The 23,151-nt window shown below is 42.1% G+C and overlaps 1 protein-coding gene across 1 annotated transcript in view; it reads left to right on the top strand.

The window, feature by feature from the left end:
• shank2a (SH3 and multiple ankyrin repeat domains 2a) overlaps window positions 1–23,151 on the top strand; it is a 221,869-nt gene that overhangs the window by 57,838 nt on the left and 140,880 nt on the right. Inside the window, exons 3-6 of the mRNA XM_029426822.1 lie at window positions 6,877–7,104; window positions 14,206–14,409; window positions 14,502–14,573; window positions 20,111–20,219. Of these exons, the coding sequence (XP_029282682.1) occupies window positions 6,877–7,104; window positions 14,206–14,409; window positions 14,502–14,573; window positions 20,111–20,219 (613 nt within the window). The remainder of the gene's footprint in view (window positions 1–6,876; window positions 7,105–14,205; window positions 14,410–14,501; window positions 14,574–20,110; window positions 20,220–23,151) is intronic.

Raw genomic sequence — 23,151 nt, 5'->3', positions numbered from 1 at the left:
CTTCTCCAGGTCTCCAGCAGACAGAAGTAGCAAAGCTATGACTTTGTAACGTATAAAAACATTTGAACATCGTGCATAGAGTCACATACGTGGCCTTCCTGGGATTTAAGGCCACGTTGCATCCTTACATGAGGGCATCGTTTCACAGACATTACAAGAAGCGTTTATCTTGGTTCCCTCTCTGCACTCCTTGTTTGACGTCATGCTGCATGAGTCTCTGTGGCATGACATCATGCAGGCATCGATAAAGGGAACGGATGACCTCGGAGCAAAACAACTCTGATGAATCGGACAATGCGGTCCTCGATCCCCCGCCCGTATCTTCACTTGGTTTCCCACTGCGCTGTTATCAGATTGTCAAGACTTGAACAGTCTTAGTTATTAGGTTGCAGGTTTGAGTAATCGCAGGTTCCCAGCTTTAGAACTTGACAAATGAAGAAGTGAAGTCTTAACACGTATTGAAGTTTCATTACACATGAATTGAAACTAAATAAAAGGCTCCAGACTTCAAGGCATTAATGGATCAAAGCTGAAAAGTGTGTTTGAGTCTAATTCTGTCATGTGCAATTAAGGAGCAGATTTAAAACAGGACTTTATTGTATGATGTTCAGAAGTGCAGCTCAGGATGTCTGCAGGAGATTCAAATGTCAGGAGTTTAGTCAGTGTGTGAAAAGAAAGATGAAAGATGTTGTTCATGTGTTTCCTCAGTGTCTCAGGTAACCTTCAGGTAACCTTCAGGTAACCTTCAGGTAACAGGCTCACTGACACTGTGTTGCATTCATAACTCCTAGTTGTTCGTCTCATTGCATCATAACGGGAGTTTATCTTTGCATGAATGAGTCCGTTTAATATTTCTCTGTGACGGACGGCTGAGTGAGAGAACATCTCTGAATCATCAAACTGATAGAATCTGAGTTTCTGACACACACACACACACACACACACACACACACACACACACACACACACACACACACACACACACAGACAAACACACACACAGACACAGACAAACACACACACACACACACACACACACACACAGACAAACACACACACACAGACAAACACACACACACACACACACACACACAGACACAGACAAACACACACACACACACACACACACAGACAAATACACAAACACACACACACACACACAGACAAACACACACACACACACAGACAAACACACACACACACACACACACACACACACAGACAACACACACACACACAGACAACACACACACACAACACACAGACAAACACACACACACACAGACAAACACACACACACACACAGACAAACACACACACACACAACACAGACAACACACACACACACACACACACAGACACACACACACACACACAGACACACACACACACACACACACACACACACACACACACACACACACACACACAAACACACACACACACACACACACACACACAGACACACACACACACACACACACACACAGACACACACACACACACAAATATTATTTTGTATTCTTCTCTTAATAAAACCGTATCTGAAGCCCCGCCCTCGAGGAGGATAAATAACAGACGTAGTTTGTCAGGTGACATTATGGAGGCAGTATGTCCTATTTTTTATTTCAGCATTTCACATTGGTCTAACAGTTTCCCACGTTTCAAGAACCAATCGAGACAAAGAGTGCAGGTGGGATGAAGAACGGGGACGTCACCTTCCTGCCTACACGTAGACATGTTGCTGTAGTTGGACTAACGGACTGAAACACATGGAGATAATGAAACCCAGATATGTCAGACTGGCTGAGAAAAGAATCCTCCCAAAGTAAAAGTTGCTAACACGAACGAGATGTCAGAATGAATAAGAAAACACAGTTCGATCAGGAACATGTGCAAATTAAAACATAGCGTTTGCTCTGTTGCATCAGTGTGTAATCATCCAGCTAGCATACGCAGCTAACAAGAGCTATGTCATGGCTTCCTGACTGTATCTGTCCAACACATTTACAGCTGCACAAACATATATACACGTATTTAAATTAGAATAGAATGAAAGAATATACCGTGTATACATTTACAGTGCATATAAACTCAGAGCAACATGTGTGAAACCTCTTCCTGATGTTGTTAAAGTGCCACAACACACAGCTGATTGCAGCTTTCATGTAACTTAATGTATTTATTCTGCTCTAATGGCTCGCAGCACTAATGCCATGTGTTCGCCTCACAGGTGTCCGACACCCCCTCTCTACTTCTGTCACACACTTTACACTGCAGTGAAAACTCATGCGAATCAAAGCACATGACTTTGGTTATTACTGAACTGTGCACACACTCTGACACTCGTGCTGATCCCATCTTGTTTGTGAGCGTGAGAGCGTAAAGATGCAGGAACAAAACCTCTCGTGTGTAGTTGAGATAGAAGTTAGTTCTGAGTCCGAAGAAGCTTGTAGTCCGAGTAACGGTGCCGGAAGTGTTTTTGTTTTGTTTAACAACGTTAAAAAAGCTGCACCCGTTTTCCAGGAAAGAAATCCATTTTACTCGAAACTTCATTGAAAATACATTTTATTTGATTGGGAAAGTAATTTATAAGAAACACATCTAATGTTCACTGAAGTGACAGCTCACTCTGTAAACACAATGCTTCTCATATCGTCTGATAAATGTTTTTATTTTATTTTATATACAATTACGTTTTGACCGTGACATAAATAATCACCGCTTTTGGTCTTCCATGCAATAACTCGTCTTCAGGCACGTCTTCTTCGTCTTCTTCGTCTTCTGTTTGGTGTTGTTGTTGAAAAGGAATTAGCTTTGAATAAATCAGCATGTTAATTATCACAACGTGAGACGAGAAGGAAAGATTTGCATATTTGATTGGCTTCTTTTTTTTTTAAACCACTAGTGGAAGGCAGCATGAGGGTGTGTGTGTGTGTGTGTGTGTGTGTGTGTGTGTGTGTGTGTGTGTGTGTGTGTGTGAGAGAGAGAGAGAGTGTAGGGGTGTGGGGACTCGCCTTCGCAAGCAGTAAATGAATGTAAGTCAATGTAACGTGTAAAGTGATGGAAGCACAACTCTGTGTGTGTGTGTGTGTGTGTGTGTGTGTGTGTGTGTGTGTGTGTCTGTGTGCGTGCGTGTGTGTGTCTGTGTGTGTGTGTGTGTGTGTGTGTGTGTGTGTGTGTGTGTGTGCGTGCGTGTGTGTGTGTGTGTGTGTGTGTGTGTGTGTGTGTGTCTGTGTGCGTGTGTGTGTGTGTGTCTCTGTGTGTGTGTGTGTGTGTGTGTTTCAACCAAAAGAAACATTTCCTGAAACATATGAATATAGTTACCTGTACTACATTTATATACATTTTGTCAATATGCACTTCACATGCAAACAGGACTAAAGGTTCTGCTTCACACAGTAATATAATATTTCATATTTAATATTGTTCCCTCTCTGTTAAGCAGATGGTTTTAGGTTTGTTGATGCATATAAATATTTAATTTGGACACATTGGAACTCTTACCAAGAAACTCAAGATCACGTTGAGCTTCTTTTATAGATTAAAGTTGACGTAAACACGATGGAGGCTGATCCTGTCTCACACTTCTTGCTTCGGTTGAACCTCTTTATCTTTGAGATATATTTCTAACTGCAGGATGCAGTGAAGCAGCACAGTACAAGGACATTCTAGGCTCATGTAAATATGCTTGAAGTTCCTACTTGGAGTCTATTTTATTTTGTCTTGGAATGACCTGCAGGAGTCACTTTTATTAGCAAAGACAGATGTAACACATGTAGCATGTTAGCTAACGGCCACTGTCGCTGGTTCAAACCACTGATTACATCAGATGGAGCTGATTAACGCTAATTCTGTAACGGCTAAATGAAAAGTGTGTGTTCTCTGGTTAATGGAGTTTGTACTCCAGCAGATTGTGTGTGAGGTAAATACATAATAATAATAAGAGTCCACCATCCTGATCGATAACGCTGTCATTTCTTCTTCACTAGTGACGGAAGCTTCTCCTCTGAGGCCTCAATCCAGGTCACTACAAGCTCCACGATCAAAGGAAAGGGCAGCCTGTGTGTAGCCTGAAAGGTGAAACCCAGGGCAAAGGTTTACATAAAGAACAAGCCGCTGAAGTTTAAATCAGTTATTTAGTGTTCACATTGGGACTTCAAGCATCAAACATATCAAAGACGACTTTCTATATAATATCAGATGAAACCCAAAGCCCAGGTGTCAGCATCATGTCCATACTTATAACATGTTATATGTTCTTATTTCATCTTCAAATAACATATAGTTATGTGCAAAATGTGTGCAAATAAATTGTACACAGAGAAAAAGGTTTTCAGTCCGAGTCTGATTATATTCCTGTTATCTGAGAAGTCAAAGTATTTCCAGGTCCTCAGTCAGAACAACAGCACGCGCAGCTACGGTGCTATAAACACTAAAGACACACGCACGTGTTTGAATACACACTCTACACACCACACACTCTGTGGTACCTAGAAAGAGCTCATAATTGGCCACATGCTGACTGGAAAAACATGGAAGACAATTATACAAATTATAGTATGAAGAACTCAGCAGGAAGACACAATTGAAACGTGCAAAAATAAACCAGAATTTCTGAGAAAGAAGCTTCTAAACTTGCTTCCTGTCTTTCCTCTCTCTGAGTTTTACCCCTCTCTGATACACTTTTAACACTCAAGGAACTCAGAAGACGAGAAAGTAATCTGTGGAAGGAAAATCTTTCCATCAACAGATAGAACTGGAGTCCTTCATCTCTTGTTATCTGAAAAGGTTCTCCTCAGCAGGCGTCTGGGACGATGACATAATGACAAGCTTCTCTGCTAATGGACACGTCTGACCCAGGATGAGTGTCACAGACGCCGCTAACACACAACTCCGCTTCTCCTTCATCAAACCAAACACTTAGTTTTAAAGGTGAAGGAAGGCTCGTCTGGTTCGGAGCGGCTGAAATGAGAGGATATTTATCGCTCACAACATTGTGGTATGAAACAGAGGAATCAGTAAAGCACAGACACAGATATAGTTTAACAATTATTATTTTGTTGCACAACAAACAATAATTATTGAGAACACTACCTGCTTCCAAGCAGCCGAGTAGAGCTCCGACTGACAAAGCAAATCTTTTCCTTAAGTAGGAAACACCTTCTGAAACCCAACCTTTCAATCATCAACATTTACTTGTCCAGACTCTATATGGCGCCACGGCAATCTAAACAATGTGGAGGTCATCTTCTCATGACCTTTGAGAAGCCCCCTTAACTTCCTTAGGGCATGGACCTCATGATATGTCTTCAGACATGAACATATGGTATATATCATTAGTACACTTAATGAATAAGACATTGATTATTAAGTCTATCTTAGAAGCTCAAAGACAGGTTTCTACTTTTGAACCATTAGTTTTCTTTATCATTCTTTATTTGTTCGGCCTATTAAACGTCAGGAAATGTTGCAAAACGGTGGAGCCTTCATGCGAGTCCAGAACCCCGAAGATATTCTCTTTATATATAAAACATACTTCTTGTTGACCATCAAAACTCAACTCTCACACTTCTAAAGCTGCTTCCACTGATTCCAACAGTCTTTTACTGATGTTTATATTTACGTTATAGTTTCAGTTTCCATCATCTGAGAGATGAGCTTTGTTTCCCAACGATTTGTAAATAATATAACACCGAGGCCTTCCCCTGCAGGAGACGTCTGTCACAACTCTTCCTCATTGTTTCTGAACTGGAGTGAAGTGTAATCTTAGCGATGGCACGATGAAGGAATTTATTGCGAAACACAAGAAAACGCTCTCACGATGAGTGAATTGTTAATTCATTGTTAGGATGTGAATATCTGTCCTGATGGTAGAGAAGTTAAAAGATAAATACAGATGATCCTGTAAGAAGGAACAGAACTCCACGATGTTGCTTTATTTATGATGCTTCCTGGGTTTTCCCTAAAAAGGATGTTCACTTAAAAAAGCTGTGCGTCCTGTGAGTGACGCCAAACACATGTGAAGTGAGTCCAGTTGGTTTTAGTGACATCTCAGGAGGTTTAAGGATAATTGTGACGTGTTGTTTTCACATGGTCCCGTGCGTACTCACTCACTTACTGTGACGCTCTATGGGAGTCAGTTTGGCTCAGGTATGTCCTCAGAACCAGATCATGTTTAACAGCTGCTCATATGTGTTGATGGCTCAGAGAGTTTCATGTCCAGCTGAAGGTTTGTGGAGCTGCTGCTCACCTGACATATTGTCTGTAAAGAAAATAATTACTTTAAGTCCAGAACTCTGCAGGTATTTTCCATTTCATTCCGAAATATGTCACATTATGGAAACTTAAGATGCTCTTCAAGGTCAAACATCTGCCTTTACACACTGCACACTAAGCTCTAAGAAGGAAACCCTGTGGTTTAAGAGATATGCAGGTTATTTTAAATGTTTTAATTATATCCAGGTCACTCACGAGCGCATGGCCACAATCCTGCAGATGAGATTTCGTACAGTGTTCATTTTCTGATCCATAAATCATGTGGACGCCTCAGATTATGGAGTGCCGTCACCTGGCCACTTTAAGAGTAGCTCTGGTCACATGGTGCATTTGCCTGCAGGTGCAGCTTTGTGCTCACACACATTAAAACTCTAACATAAAACCTTTTAGTGAAGATATGCAGTCACTGTATTCCCCTGAGAGCTTCCTGTGCAGACTGCGAGCACGCGATGGATACACTAACAGTCTCTGGGGGCTCTCTGAAGCGACGCTGTGGCTAATGGGAGCCGGGGGGATTCTTACATTTTAATGTATACTCTTTGTAACAGGTGGAGTTTATGTGAGTCTGACCTTTCTCCCCTTCCTTCTGTGTCCCAGCTGAATTCGCCGGGCCTGCTGACTATGCCCCGGAGCCCCACCTCCAGTGAGGATGAGATGGCCCAGAGCTTTTCCGACTACTCCGACGACTGTGCCTCCGACAGCTCCCGCGAAGAGACCATTTACGAGACCATAAGGGCCACGGCCGAGCAATCGCAGAGCCGCATGGACGACATTCACGCAAACTCGCTGGTCATCCGCGTCCTCATCCCCGACCTGCAGCAGTCGGTGAGCATCTGACGGAGACGTGAGGCTTGTGTTAACGTGTGGGAGTGTGACATATCAACTAGATTTGTTTTGTTGACATGAGTATTGATTATCCAACGCTTGCTAAGACCCGCTGCAGATGTAATGTTGCTGTTTGACACTTTATTTACAGCCTGTTTCATTAGAAGCTGGTGGACAGTAAACTCACCGGGTTGATATCAGAGCAAGAGAAGCACTCAAACTGCAGGCTCCTCTGTGGCCTGTCAGCAGGTTCAGTGTGTATTAAAGTGACAGGTAAATATACAGAAATGTGGGGAATAAAGGGGAACGTTAGTGTAAACAAGCAGCTGTTAAAGGTCTTCACAGGGACTTGCTCTCAGCTCAACTAATCTCTGCACTTACATCTACGTTTGAGAGAGATGTGCAGCACTGACGCTGCGATGCAACACATCACACAACGAGCTCTGTGAGGAGAGAAACACTCAAGTTCACACCACCATCATTTCCATTTTTACCTAAATGCAGTTTGAAGATGCTCATAAGCAACGTTGTATCTGGTATCATGATTTCTTCATCACTTCACTTCATCATCAGAGCTGCCGGTGGTTTTAATCTCCGTTCAGTTTCAAAGCCTTTGACTTGATAGAGCTCTGACCAACATTCTCATCGTGTCCTTAATAATAACTGATATACAGGCTTGTGCGTTTAAAGGGGGGGGGGGGGGGGGTGTTTGTATTAATATGGATGTAGTTAACTGGGGGGTCCACACAGGGTTCTGTAGATCTAGGCCAGTTCCTTGTGTGGGCGAAGTCGTGTTCAATATAAGATAGAGAAACATATTGATCAGGATGATCAATATGCTGTAACGTGTTGGTGACATGTGGAAGCTCTGGGGAAGATGGAATCACTGATGTTATAATTGTCCCACGTTTACATTAGTCTGTAAATCAAAGTCAGGCAGAAAGCAAATGATGCATAATGAATCATATTATCACGGCCAAAACACATTTTAGTTTTCCCTCCGATTCTGAAATACATTCTGGGAACGTTTCTTCTTTCCTTCTTCTATTTTGTGAAATACACTTTTATTTTAAGTTAGATGAAGTAACACATCTGTCCGTTAAATATACGGCTAGAGCCAGATGCTAGTTAGCTTCTGAGCACAATACTAGAACCAGCTCCGTGCAATGATAAGAACATCTACCTCCAGCGACGGCCGAGGGTTGAAGGAATCTTGCGATACAATATTATATATACAATATACAATACGTATTATATATACGATATACAATACGTATTATGTATACAATATATAATACGTATTATGTATACGATATACATACGTATTATGTATACGATATATAATACGTATTATGTATACGATATATAATACGTATTATGTATACGATATATAATACGTATTATGTATACGATATATAATACGTATTATGTATACGATATATAATACGTATTATGTATACGATATATAATACGTATTATGTATACGATATATAATACGTATTATGTATACGATATATAATACGTATTATGTATACGATATATAATACGTATTATGTATACGATATATAATACGTATTATGTATACGATATATAATACGTATTATATATACGATATATAATAAATACGTATTATGTATATGATATACAATTTATATTATATATACAATATATATATATACACGATATATACGATATATAATACGTATCATGGTACCGGGGTTATGATCCAATACATTGCCATATATATATATAAGATATAAGATCACACCTCCGTACACGAAACATCTGAGTGACAGAAGTTTGTTCTGTATTCATCTCATTAACATCTCAACTTTTGTGCAATCAATAAAACAATAATAATAAAAGTTCTTGCAGGATTCTCAAAGTAAACACATGAAGTACATTAAAAAACGTAAACATACAGTTACATATGTTTAACTATTCATTAAAAATCAATAATTCATACAGTATTGTAGAATATCATATTGCGATACTGTATCGATACAGTTTTCTTGTAGTTATAACATTAGTTATTCACCTTTCTGTATTCCCAGGATATCCTCATGTACTTAACACACTGACCCTCTCCCACATAATGTAACAATCCTGCAGGTTTATGTCCAACCCTTCACTTTCTTCTTCTCTGATCCTGAGCTTGATACTACAACTAAAATAAAATCAAGCAAACTAAAAAGACAAGTCTACATTAAGATAAGGAAAACTAAATGAATTACCATCTTCTACTTTATGTAATCTGCTTTAAACCCTGTTTATTGTGTGACGCCTGAAACGTATGTGTGAATAACAACAGCGTTAACAGTGGAGTCTGCATGTTGCACATGTTTTATTAATTTTAACAGTTGGAATTATTATATGTATATATACAGTATATATGCTGCATCCCCATTGATGATATAGCACATGTTCTGAAGCTGTCTATGGATATTGCTTTACTGTCCTTCCCAGAGAAGGTTTGGATGTGAAGGTTCATCATCAAAGACCAGCCTCAGAGTGATGAGCAGCTGCTGCATGAGTCTGGAAAGTGTAGCTTTGGGATAATGCAGCTTTGTTTCATGTGTGTTCCAGATAGCTTTTCAATGGATGTCCATGACAGTACAGTAAGCTAGAGCATTCCCTCCTCATGTGCCAGGACAGAAAAGAACATGCGTGCGTGCGTGCGTGTGTATGTGAGCCCGGCCTCCAGCTCCGATGTATAGCCTACTGTATGGTGCATAACTTGCTGGTATTTTTGCCTCCTTTTGTATGATACGATTTGAATCAAAATAGATTGTTTGCTCTCAATACCTGTAAAATCTTTGTATATTTAACACAATAGTTAGACACTTTGGTAAAAACGCTTATTTACTTACTTCACGAGAGTTAGAGGAGAAGAGAGATGAAGGTAGGAGGTGGTTAGCGCAGCTTAGCATAAAGCTAGCCTACTATTAACGCATTATAGTAGTTTTATTCGTACACAAACACGTATAAAAACATCCAATAGTAACTCTTTACATAAGTGTGTGTACAGATAAAACAAATGACATACAACGATTTATGTATAGTGAGCTTTAAAGGTGTTGGGAAGCTTCGATAATAATAATAATAATAATAATAATAATAATAATAATAATAATAATAATAATAATAATAATAATAATAATAATACTAATAATAATAATAATCTTTATTTGTATAGCACCTTTCATACAAGACTTGCAGCCCAAAGTGCTTCACAGCAAAAACATAACAATTAGTACAAGATTAGACAGAATAAGAGCATTTACAGCACAATAATCACAGTGTTGATGTACATGAGTACTCCCATGAAGTAACATTATAAAAATAACAGAATTAAAATAGTATAAAATAACATTGGAGATCATGCCTAGTTTCCGTATCTGTGCCGTACTGAACGACCTCCTGAAATCACATTCATCACCATTCTTGTAAATGTTTTAAATTATCAGAGCCACATGTTGAAAGCATGAGATCAACAATGGGCCCCTGTGGCCCTTCAACTGCTTTACTCCCTTCGGTTAAAGCCAGCTTTTCTCCAATACACATTTATCAGAGAAACTTCCTCTTGTTCCCGTGGTAACACAGTCTATTTGATCTCAGGCTTTTCCAAAATACACATATATAAAATATCACCATTAAAAGGCTAAAGTAATAAAGTAAAGTAAAGTAACCTGCCTCCCTAATGTCTGCAGGTAAAGTGCTCCATAGCTTTGGTGCATAATTGATAAACCCAAACTAGCTGTTTCAGACGAGACGAGCTTTGTGCACCAGCTGGAGAGTGTTTCAGTTCGTCTCTAACTCTGTTCCTCACACACTGTAACAGCTGTAACGATCCTCTGTTCCTCACACACTGTAACAGCTGTAACGATGCTCTGTTCCTCACACCACTGTAACGAGCTGTAACGATGCTCTGTTCCTCACACACACTGTAACAGCTGTAACGATGCCTCTCTTCCTCACACACACTGTAACAGCTGTAACGATGCTCTGTTCCTCACACACACTGTAACAGCTGTAACGATGCTCTGTTCCTCACACACACTGTAACAGCTGTAACGATCCTCTGTTCCTCACACACACTGTAACAGCTGTAACGATGCTCTGTTCCTCACACACTGTAACAGCTGTAACGATGCTCTGTTCCTCACACACACTGTAAGGGAGCTGTAACGATGCTCTGTTCCTCACACACACTGTAACAGCTGTAACGATGCTCTGTTCCTCACACACACTGTAACAGCTGTAACGATGCTCTGTTCCTCACACACTGTAGGGAGCTGTAACGATGCTCTGTTCCTCACACACACTGTAACAGCTGTAACGATCCTCTGTTCCTCACACACACTGTAGGCAGCTGTAACGATGCCTCTGTTCCTCACACACACTGTAACAGCTGTAACGATGCTCTGTTCCTCACACACACTGTAACAGCTGTAACGATGCTCTGTTCCTCACACACACTGTAACAGCTGTAACGATGCTCTGTTCCTCACACACACTGTAACAGCTGTAACAATGCTCTGTTCCTCACACACTGGAGGGAGCTGTAACGATGCTCTGTTCCTCACACACACTGTAACAGCTGTAACGATGCTCTGTTCCTCACACACACTGTAACAGCTGTAACGATCCTCTGTTCCTCACACACACTGTAACAGCTGTAACGATGCTCTGTTCCTCACACACACTGTAACAGCTGTAACGATGCTCTGTTCCTCACACACACTGTAACAGCTGTAACGATGCTCTGTTCCTCACACACACTGTAACAGCTGTAACGATGCTCTGTTCCTCACACACACTGTAACAGCTGTAACGATGCTCTGTTCCTCACACACACTGTAACAGCTGTAACGATGCTCTGTTCCTCACACACTGGAGGGAGCTGTAACGATGCTCTGTTCCTCACACACACTGGAGGCAGCTGTAACGATGCTCTGTTCCTCACACACACTGTAACAGCTGTAACGATGCTCTGTTCCTCACACACACTGTAACAGCTGTAACGATGCTCTGTTCCTCACACACTGGAGGGAGCTGTAACGATGCTCTGTTCCTCACACACACTGGAGGCAGCTGTAACGATGCTCTGTTCCTCACACACACTGTAACAGCTGTAACGATGCTCTGTTCCTCACACACTGGAGGCAGCTGTAACGATGCTCTGTTCCACACACACACTACAGATGCATGTTGAGCAGGAAAATGAAAGACAAAGACAGATGTAGGTGGCGATGATGGTTCCTCTTCCCCTCTTGCTTTTCTGTGTCTTTGAAACAATCTTCAAATGATCCTCCTCCAAAAAGCTTTTCCTCTCACTTCATTTCATCCGTCTCCTCTCTCTTTGTTTGCCAGTATACAGCTTTCACATCCAGATGGAGAGACCATCTTTCAGAGCTCCTGTTGGTAATGATTCAAAGATTGGACACAATGGCAGACTTGAGGTCAGACAAGGAAGCTTAGTTGTTTTCTTGGACCATAATTGGAGAGTTTGAGAAAACTGGACCTTCTTGTTTTAATGATCACATGCCGAGCCTCGTGTGTTCATGAGAGTGGTCGTGAGTTATTCAGAACTATTAGTCCGAATGGCCAAATCTCATTAAAATGAGACCCAGGTTAAAAGCACTGTCATTTCTTTTGCCCTCTTGACCCCGAACTGCTGCAGTAAAGTTCAATTGAACCACCGAAGAAGACAGTCTATTTTTATCCCACATTTGTTGCTCCGTGGTGTATTCTATGTTTGTTTGTATTTTGTTGTATGTTACTGTGTTTCTTTGTGTATAAACTCCTCGTTACTAATTGGCCCTTCGGGGATTAATAAGGCTGTTTTGAATTTGAATAGTAATCAAAGCACAGATGATTGCTTGTACCATTTATGCTTTGTACTTCTCTTCGTCAAAGTACAAAGGTATATGCATCAAAGTACCAAAAGTAAAAGTTTTCATTCATAATCAGAATAAGAATAATTCACATACATACATACATATATAATATATATAATATATATATATATATATATATATATATATATATATATATATATATATATATATATATATATATATATATATATATATATATATATATATATATTATAATATATATATATATATTATATACATATATATATATATATATTATAATATATATTAATATATATATACGGTATATATATTATATATTATTATATATATATATTATTGAAATATGATTATTAATGTGGTTCTGCACACATGCACCATTATCATTGCTTCTACTTTGAAAAACATTGATTTGCACTTAACTGGAATCTTCATACACATTGTTTACGTTGAACTGCAGCAATAATGGGAGCGGATGGAAATGTTCCCCTGTAATAAACCGGCAGAAGGAAAGAAGGCCATATCAGTCCAATCAGCCCTGCCAGATGCCAGACATCTGTTTCTGTATACCTCCAACCTTAATCTTTCCTTCCCCTGCCCCTCTCTGCCCACTCCATGCCAGGCGAGAGGATTACGGCGAGGCAGAGTTCACAGACTGCTCATCCATTCAGCCTTTATCACAGACGCAGGGCTGCTATCGCCAACTGAGCAGCACATCCTGCTGTAAACACTCACAGACACTTCCCCAATGCCGTGGCACAGCGCCCATAATCCTCTCTGATTCGGACGAGGCCTGAAATCCTGCATTGTATGTTTTTTCACTGCAGGGAAACTGGGATTGGGAAAGACCAGGGGGCAAAGGGGTCGTGTCAATTACATCCTCAGCGAGCGCAGTGGCCCCGTTTAGCATGTAGCGCAGTGGCAATAAAACAAACAGCCTGCCGGTGCTGCATAGTTTATATGTCGTAACTGGGACAGAGTTTGTCTTATTAAAGCACCAATTTCATTGTGTTTGAACTATTTTTATTGGCCGCCATTGTTCTGTGATTCCATTCTCTTACGTCCCAGCCTATTTTGCATCTGTCAATCAGAAGTTGGACGTCCAGTTCACGAGTGAAATGTCTTTCAAAGATGAATATTTCATTTGAGGTTATTGTTCTGACTGCCAGCACTCCAGTCACCACTGTCCCCCCCACCCCCTCTCTCCTCTCCTCCCAAACAGAAATGCATGCGGTTCAACCCGGACGCGACCGTCTGGGTTGCCAAGCAGCGGATCCTGTGTACGCTTAATCAGAGCCTGAAAGACGTGCTGAACTATGGGCTCTTCCAGCCGGCCAGCGATGGGAGGGACGGCAAGTTCCTGGACGAAGAGCGCGTCTTTCGAGAATACCCTCAGCCAATCAGCAAGGGCGTCCCGTCTCTGGAGGTCAACTGTGATTATTACTCCAGTTAGAGGCAGAAATATGTCAATATACCATTGTGTTGCTTTGAACAATTTGTCTTTTCTTTAATCAACAGTTCCGCTACAAGAGCAGAGTCTACAGGCAGCCCAATGTGGACGAGAAACAGATCGCTAAACTTCATACAAAGGTAACAGTTCAGCCATTTAGTAAAGAAAACTCCCCAAACACTACGTTTGTGTTGTTTGTGTTCCAGTGTTTGGGTTCTTCAAAGCTTTGGAGACTGCAGTTCCAGCTTTAGTAACCAACAGCACATTACCTAGACATGTTTATTCCAAACAAATAGCATGCACTATCATACAACATCCAGGATACCTTACATGTAAAGTTGTATTGACTAGATATAAACATGCCAAAGTGGGTGGTGGGCGCCTGAGGATTTACTACCTGGCAAGACGACCGTATTTATACAACACACTTCAGCAACGAGGCAATTCAAAGCGCTTTAAATGAAACATAAAAGGAATGGAGACAAACCTCTGGGAAGTGCAGTGTGAAAACCCCACAGTAAGAACGGTTTCACACTGTAGGTGTTAAAAAATAAAATAAAACTTACAGATTGCATCATGTGTTTGGAGAGAGTTGTGTCTGTTTGCTTTCATTCTTGGCAGCTTGAACTGTGTGAAGGGTGGAAGCAGGCGCACATTGTGGTTTACCTGCCAATGTGGGCTTATTTTCAGCTCCTCTGTTCCTCTGTGAGGATCTGTAAGGTTGCATGCTGCTCAGAAGGAGTCTGTTTTCTTCCTGCCAGCTCCAACAGCACGCTCCTCCCTTGCTCCATCTCTGTGTCTCCCTCGTGAATTGAAGTGAATCTCGACAGTGAACTGAAGATTATTAGCCTCTTCATGGTCGTGTAAGGCTAGCTCTGGGCTGCTTTCCCGCAGCTACTGTAATCCTGCAGTGCAGCCAAAGCATCAGTGACTCTGGCAGCTCTCTGTTACATCACACCAGGACACTGTCTGACAGCTGCTCTGATTCTAAGGACACGACTGGAGAAGCAAAAATGCAAACGTGCAGAAGTCATCAGTCCGAATGTTTTCTTTCTCATTTCTTGGCCTGACCCAACCTTTTGGAGCTAAACATGTTTGCCTTGCAGTCTGCTGCTCTGTGGTTTGCTCAAGCTCACACTTAACCCTCACAACCTGTTTCAGCAAAGAGCGGGAGGGAGGGAGGGACGGAGAGAGAGAGGGAGGGGGAGAGAGAGACAGAGTGAGGAGAGAAGAGGGAGAGAGAAAGAGAGAAGGAGAGAGAGAGACAGAGAGAGACAGACAGAGAGGAGATGGAGAGAGATACAGAGGATGAGAGAGAGAGAGAGAGAGAGAGAGAGATAGAGACAGACAGAGAGGGAAGAGAGAGAGATGAGAATAGAGAAATTTAGATATCTAGCTCTCTCTCTACCATCTCTCTTCCTCTCTCTACTCTCTGCTCTCCTCATCTCTCTCTCTCTCTCTCTCTCTCTCTCCCTCTCTTCCTCTCTCTCTCCTCTCTCTCCTCTCGCTCTCCTCTCTTTCTCTCCCTTCTCTCTCTCTCCCTCCCTTCCTTTTGCTCTTTCTTGTGCCCCTCTCTGCGGGACCCACGATCTTGAGTGAGGGTGCCGTGCGTCCAGAACTCTGATTCACCTGGCCCGCCAGACCACCACCACACACACACACACACACACCACACACACACACACACACACACATATCAGCAAACAATGGATGAAGACAACCGGGCCATGTATGTGAACTCTTGACATTTCCAGATATTAAACTGGTGACTCATCCTGGTTGGTGTCTAAACAGAAGCAGATTTCATTAAACTTTCAGGTTACAGAATTTAGATCTGAAGCTATAAGTAGTAAAACAATGAAAACATTTAATATAAAGCCAATACAATGTAATAAATATGTGACTGAAGGAATATTTAAAATGTATTTGAGCAGCAAATGTCCAAGCTATTAAGCAATAACATTTTTATTATTAATAATTTATATTAATACTAATAATAATAATACTATCCATCCATCCATCCATCGTCTACCGCTTATCCGGGATCGGGTCGCGGGGGCAGTAGCTCCAGTAAGGAACCCCAATCTTCCCTTCTCCGGGCCACATCCTCCAGCTCTGACTGGGGGATCCCGAGGCGTTCCCAGTGAGGAGATATAATCTCTCCACCGAGTCCTGGGTCTTCCCCGGGGTCTCCTCCCAGCTGGACGTGCCTGGAACACCTCCCTAGGGAGGCGCCCAGGTGGCATCCTTACTAGATGCCCGAACCACCTCAACTGGCTCCTTTCAACGTAAAGGAGCAGCGGCTCTACTCCGAGTCTCTCACGGATGGCTGAGCTTCTCACCCTATCTCTAAGGGAGACGCCACCCGTCTGAGAAAACCCATTTCGGCCGCTTGTACCCGTGATCTCGTTCTTTCGGTCATGACCCAGCCTTCATGACCATAGGTGAGGGTAGGAACGAAGATCGACCGGTAGATTGAGAGCTTTGCCTTCTGGCTCAGCTCTCTTTTCGTCACAACGGTGCGGTAAAGTGACTGTAATACCGCCCCCGCTCGCTCCATTGTCCCCTCACTCGCGAACAAGACCCTGAGGTACTTGAACTCCTAGTACGGTTCCAGAGCCAAGACTGTGCGTGGAGGTAAGCCCCACCAGATCCAACTGGTAGCACTTCACCTCCCACACTAGTTCCGGCTCCTTCCCCCACAGAGAGGTGTCGTTCCACGTCCCCAGAGCCAGCCTCTGCTGCCCGGGTCTGGTCCGTCGAGGTCCCTGACCATCACTGCCACCCATGTGACAGCGCACCCGACCCCAGCGGTTTTTCCCATGAGTGGTGGGCCCACAGGATGGATGGATGGGAGGCACCACGTAGCTTCTTCGGGCTGTGCCCGACCGGGCTCCGTGGCAAACCCGGCCACCAGGCGCTCGCTGTCGGGCCCTCCCTCTGGGCCTGGCTCCAGACGGGGGCCCCGGGCTTCCTCCGGGCAGGGTCTCTCCTTTCCTTTCCCTTTCTTTCATGAAGTCGTTTTTGAACCATTCTTAGTCTGGCCCCTCACCTGAGACCAATTTGCCTTGGGAGACCCTACCAGGAGCACTAGGCTCCAGACAACACAGCTCTCAGGTTCATAGGGACACACAAACCTCTCCACCACGATAAGGTGATGGTTCCCAGAGAGGCTAATAATATTTATTTGTATAGCAAGAAAGTGCTTTACAATAAGGGAAAATAGACTCTATGTTAAATGCCTTAATTAGTTAGGCAATTAAAGCACACTTGATTAAATAAGATAGAAATGCTAAATCAGTTATCACAAGCAATATAACATCTGATAACATCTGATAACATCTGATAACATCTGATAACATCTGATAACAGCTGATAACAGCTGATAACATCTGATAACAGCTGATAACAGCTGATAACATCTGATAACATCTGATAACATCTGATAACATCTGATAACATCTGATAACATCTGATAACAGCTGATAACATCTGATAACATCTGATAACATCTGATAACATCTGATAACAGCTGATAACATCTGATAACATCTGATAACATCTGATAACATCTGATAACATCTGATAACAGCTGATAACAGCTGATAACATCTGATAACATCTGATACATCTGATAACATCTGATACATTGATAACATCTGATAACAGCTGATAACATCTTGATAACAGCTGATAACATCTGATAACATCTGATAACATCTGATAACATCTGATAACAGCTGATAACATCTGATAACATCTGATAACATCTGATAACATCTGATAACAGCTGATAACATTGATAACAGCTGATAACAGCTGATAACATCTGATAACATCTGATAACATCTGATAACAGCTGATAACATCTGATAACATCTGATAACAGCTGATAACAGCTGATAACAGCTGATAACATCTGATAACATCTGATAACAGCTGATAACATCTGATAACAGCTGATAACATCTGATAACATCTGATAACAGCTGATAACATCTGATAACAGCTGATAACATCTGATAACAGCTGATAACATCTGATAACAGCTGATAACATCTGATAACATCTGATAACAGCTGATAACATCTGATAACAGCTGATAACAGCTGATAACATCTGATAACATCTGATAACATCTGATAACAGCTGATAACATCTGATAACATCTGATAACAGCTGATAACATCTGATAACAGCTGATAACATCTGATAACAGCTGATAACATCTGATAACATCTGATAACAGCTGATAACAGCTGATAACATCTGATAACATCTGATAACAGCTGATAACATCTGATAACATCTGATAACAGCTGATAACATCTGATAACATCTGATAACATCTGATAACATCTGATAACAGCTGATAACATCTGATAACAGCTGATAACAGCTGATAACATCTGATAACAGCTGATAACAGCTGATAACATCTGATAACAGCTGATAACAGCTGATAACAGCTGATAACAGCTGATAACAGCTGATAACATCTGATAACATCTGATAACATCTGATAACAGCTGATAACAGCTGATAACATCTGATAACAGCTGATAACAGCTGATAACAGCTGATAACATCTGATAACAGCTGATAACAGCTGATAACAGCTGATAACAGCTGATAACATCTGATAACAGCTGATAACAGCTGATAACATCTGATAACAGCTGATAACAGCTGATAACATCTGATAACAGCTGATAACAGCTGATAACAGCTGATAACATCTGATAACAGCTGATAACATCTGATAACAGCTGATAACAGCTGATAAGATATGTTATCAGCTGGTCAGCCATTTAATCTGCCGTTCAAACCGGGCGCTGACATCATCTCCATGTTGGCTGTTTTCAGTTTAGGAGGTGTTGTTATTTTGTTATGACCAATTTAGCAGCGACTGACAAAGTTTTGGTCTGAGATTCAGAAGTCTGGAAACAGGCTGGTGATACTTGTATGGTATAAATAGAGTCAGACATATTGGATAAATAAAGCCTCATCCAATTTTTGTCATTTGCTTTTTTCTATGCTAGCTAGCTTTAATCTTTTGACTGCCTCTTGTCCATGGTTCACTCTAGGTGCATCTTTCATGTTGACCAAGTTGAGAAACTTGGATTTAGATCTTGGGCAACACGATAGGATGAGGACATCCCTCCCTTAGTATTCTTCTCCCCGTCCTTCATGTCCCTCCTCATTTATTCTTTCCTGGTTCCTCTCTTCTCCGTCTATTCTTTTATTTCTGCTACCCGTGTTCCTCTTCTGCTATCTCACTCTTCATTCCTCATTTTCTCCTCTCCTTTGGGGAGTTGCTCTGTTATCTATTTTTATCATGCGGCCTAGAAAGAAAGCAGACAGGAACAGAAGAGAGGAGCAGCCATTCCACTCCCCACAATCGCCACGCTCTGAATCCTGTCATCCACCCTCCTCTGCTTCCTGCTTCCACTCGCCTTTTATTTGACCTTATATTCCTCCATCTTTACCAGTCTGTTCAGTTTCACACTGTATTCCTAAACACTTCCACTTTTCACCCTCAGTTGTGTTTGACCCTCTACACCTTCTTCTACCGCAACTTCTATTTCAGTCGTCCTGCCTTTTCTCTCTCTCACACCCACCACCATTTGTTCTTTCTTCTCACTGTAATAGCTCTTTCTCTTCTCTGTTTGCGCAGGGCAATCTGAGAAAGTTCATGGACCTCATCCAGCATAATCAGGTGGACAAAGTGTCGAAGCTGCTGGAGAGAGGCTTCGATCCCAACTACCACGACAGTGAGACTGGGGGTGAGGCAGCACTCTGCACACAAGCACAAACACAAAGACTTAAAACTGAATCCCAACAGAACAGAGACGACTGGATTCAGATGTAAGTTTGTGTTTGTGGCCACACATTCTTCTCCAAAACAGGAATCTGCATTCATCCAGGGCCCTTAGAAACCGAGCTGAAACAAAGCAATAGTGGAGAAAGAGTAATGCGTGGTTCTGACTACACGATATGTGTTTCCTCCCGACGTGACTTTGAAGTGAAAGATAAAGATGTTGGTGCTGCAGGTGCAATTGTCTAACGGACGAAAGGCTTTTCTTTTCTTGTGCTTCTCCAAACACAACACGGCCACATCCTGCACGCCGCCGCTGGTTGTTTACATTACAGTTCCTGGGAGTCGGTCCTGCAGCTCCTTCTTATCTATGAAATCCTGCGTGTCGCTAAAGACGGTCGTGTCTCTCGACCAAGTCACGGCAAGATCTTATGACTATAATCGCTGAATCTGACAAACTGACCATCGCAACAGACAAAACATATTGTGGCGTCTGAAACCAGCTTTTCATTGTTTCCTCCAGACTCCTGTTCTCCAGTCTGACCATCAATAATCCCAGAGTAGGTCAAAGTAGGACAAAGTAGGTACAAGTAGGTCAAAGTAGGTCAAAGTATGTCCTTCCTGCACGCGTCCTGCACAGAGACGAGATCCAGGTAAGAGTTATTGTACAGTATGTAGATTATATGATAATGGGTCATTTTCAGAGCTGAGGCAGTAATTATTTGTTCTTCTCGAGATCTTCATGCGTAAAACCATATCCGAACAGACCCGAGGTCAGTGAGACCCAAAACACAGAGAGAGAGAGAACACTCGCAGCATGATGCTCCATCAAATAACAAGCAGCATCAAATGAAAAGAGCAGCAATACGTGTTTCTTCCGCTGCACTTCACTGTTCACACCCTCCGCCTGCCCCAAAGAACTCTTTCTCCCGTCATGATTACGATGCACTGCAGAGATAATAGTCAGATCTTTTTTCCACCCTGGTATTAGATGCATTGAGACCTGATTGGACAGAATATAATGTGGACCCCACGCTCCTCCGGTCCTGGAGAAGCTCTCTGCTGAGAGGAACCAAGTGAACCTGCAAAGACTCACATCTGGTTCCAACACATCTCAAACAATGTGTTTCTCCCTCGACATGCAGGTGCTGAGTTTAGATATCTGCACATGAAACTTCTTCTGACTCACAGACACAATGGAGTGATTGGACATTTGTTTGTACTTTTCAAAGCATTGAAACAGCAGGAAACTGTTTTCTACCGAAGATGTTCAGTGGATGAATCGGAGTAACTGACACATCTTGTGGTGCATGAAGACGTTCCATCATAACGGAGCTGATTGAGGAATTCTTTTTCTGTTTTCCTGTTTTTCTTTCAAATAAACTTGACAATTTGTTTCTAACACGTTTCTACATCTTCCCTTAACTTACACACTTCCCTTTGTTACCCCATCATTACCCAGAATGCCTTTTGACAAGCACAGAACATGCACACGCGCTCTGCTTTATTAGGATGCTGCTGCTGAGAGACGTGTTCCTCCTGATGGATTTATTTCCTGTATAACTAGCAGATATGTGACGTTAAGCACAAGCTCCACAGCTAATTAAGTCAAGTGTGCGAGTGAGTGGATGTGCATGTTTGGAGATAATAAGTTATTATTCTTGCCAGGTTGCAGTCTCCTCCGACGCAGGACTCTCTGCCTACAAGTGGGCCGAGGAGGACTTATAACTATTATCCTAGCCTAGCGTAGCATCACACACCTGCTCACTTCATGTTTATGGAACATTGGAGAGCTGTGTTGACATTGACATCAGGATGCAGCTCATTACTCCTGGGCCCTGGCTGCCCCCCCAGGGTGGTCTCAGTATTTACTCAGGATGCAGTGGGCTGAGTGAACACACACCTGGTGTAAACCTGCTGCACAACACTTGGAAGATACTCGGCACAAACAAAAGCTTTGGCTGCGGCCCCGAGGGCTCAAGGCAGCATTCTGAGCTCCTGCACGTCGCTCGTAATTAGCAGAGCAAACAGTTGTTGCATATTTTACTACAGCAGTTCATCAACTAGACAACTAGACACAACCATTCTTTAGCTACACACATACATGTCACGTCTGCAGTATGTGTTCCTGTACAACATCACTAAAATCACTTTAAATGTGAGGCACAAGATCTCAACAAATAATAAATAAATACGTTCAATACTTTTTGAATGAAGCGATTATTTTTTTTTTACAAATATATTTTTTGCTTTGCACATTCACATTCCCTCCTCCGCTGTACTTCGCGAAGGGTGGCGACACACACCTACAGTCAGAGACAGAGTGGAGGACAGGAGAGGTCGGCACGTCCTCGGCCGTCTCATCAGCCGGATTGGTGTTTGCGTGACGACCATGTTCCTGAGGATCGACAGGAAACTCTCTTGTAGTTGGGAGTCGTGCCTCTGAAGTTCTCGTTCCTATCGGCAGCCTGTGTTTAAAAGCTCATTGCAGTCATTTGTTTACCTGAGGTGGACAATTATGTTTGTTTATGATAATTGAATGAATATGTGAAGGGGATCTCAGCCGTGCAGGTGCTGCTAACACAGCCAGCGTTGAGTGGACAGAGATTGCCCTGAAAACAAAGGTCTACTGAGGGAGATGAAGGTGAAGCTGAGAGGAGAGACGTTATTAAGCAGAGCATTGATGTTATCTTAATGGGCTGTGAGAGCTGTTGTTAAAGGAAGGCTTATTGCTGAAGGGCAGACGCTTCTCTGCAGATTACGACTTGTAATAATAATAATAATAATAATCTGTCACAACAAACATCTCATTTCCTCCAGTGTCTGCCGATCTCTCTACATCCCCACGGAGGAGTTGTTCACAATAAAAGCCGTTTCTGACGTCCACTGGCACCGCTTTG

This window comes from Cottoperca gobio, chromosome 3, assembly GCF_900634415.1.
Source record: "Cottoperca gobio chromosome 3, fCotGob3.1, whole genome shotgun sequence".
NCBI classification, from domain to species: Eukaryota; Metazoa; Chordata; class Actinopteri; order Perciformes; family Bovichtidae; genus Cottoperca; species Cottoperca gobio.
The sequence above is the reverse complement of the archived record's forward strand: the minus strand, read 5'-3'. Positions and strand labels throughout refer to the sequence as shown.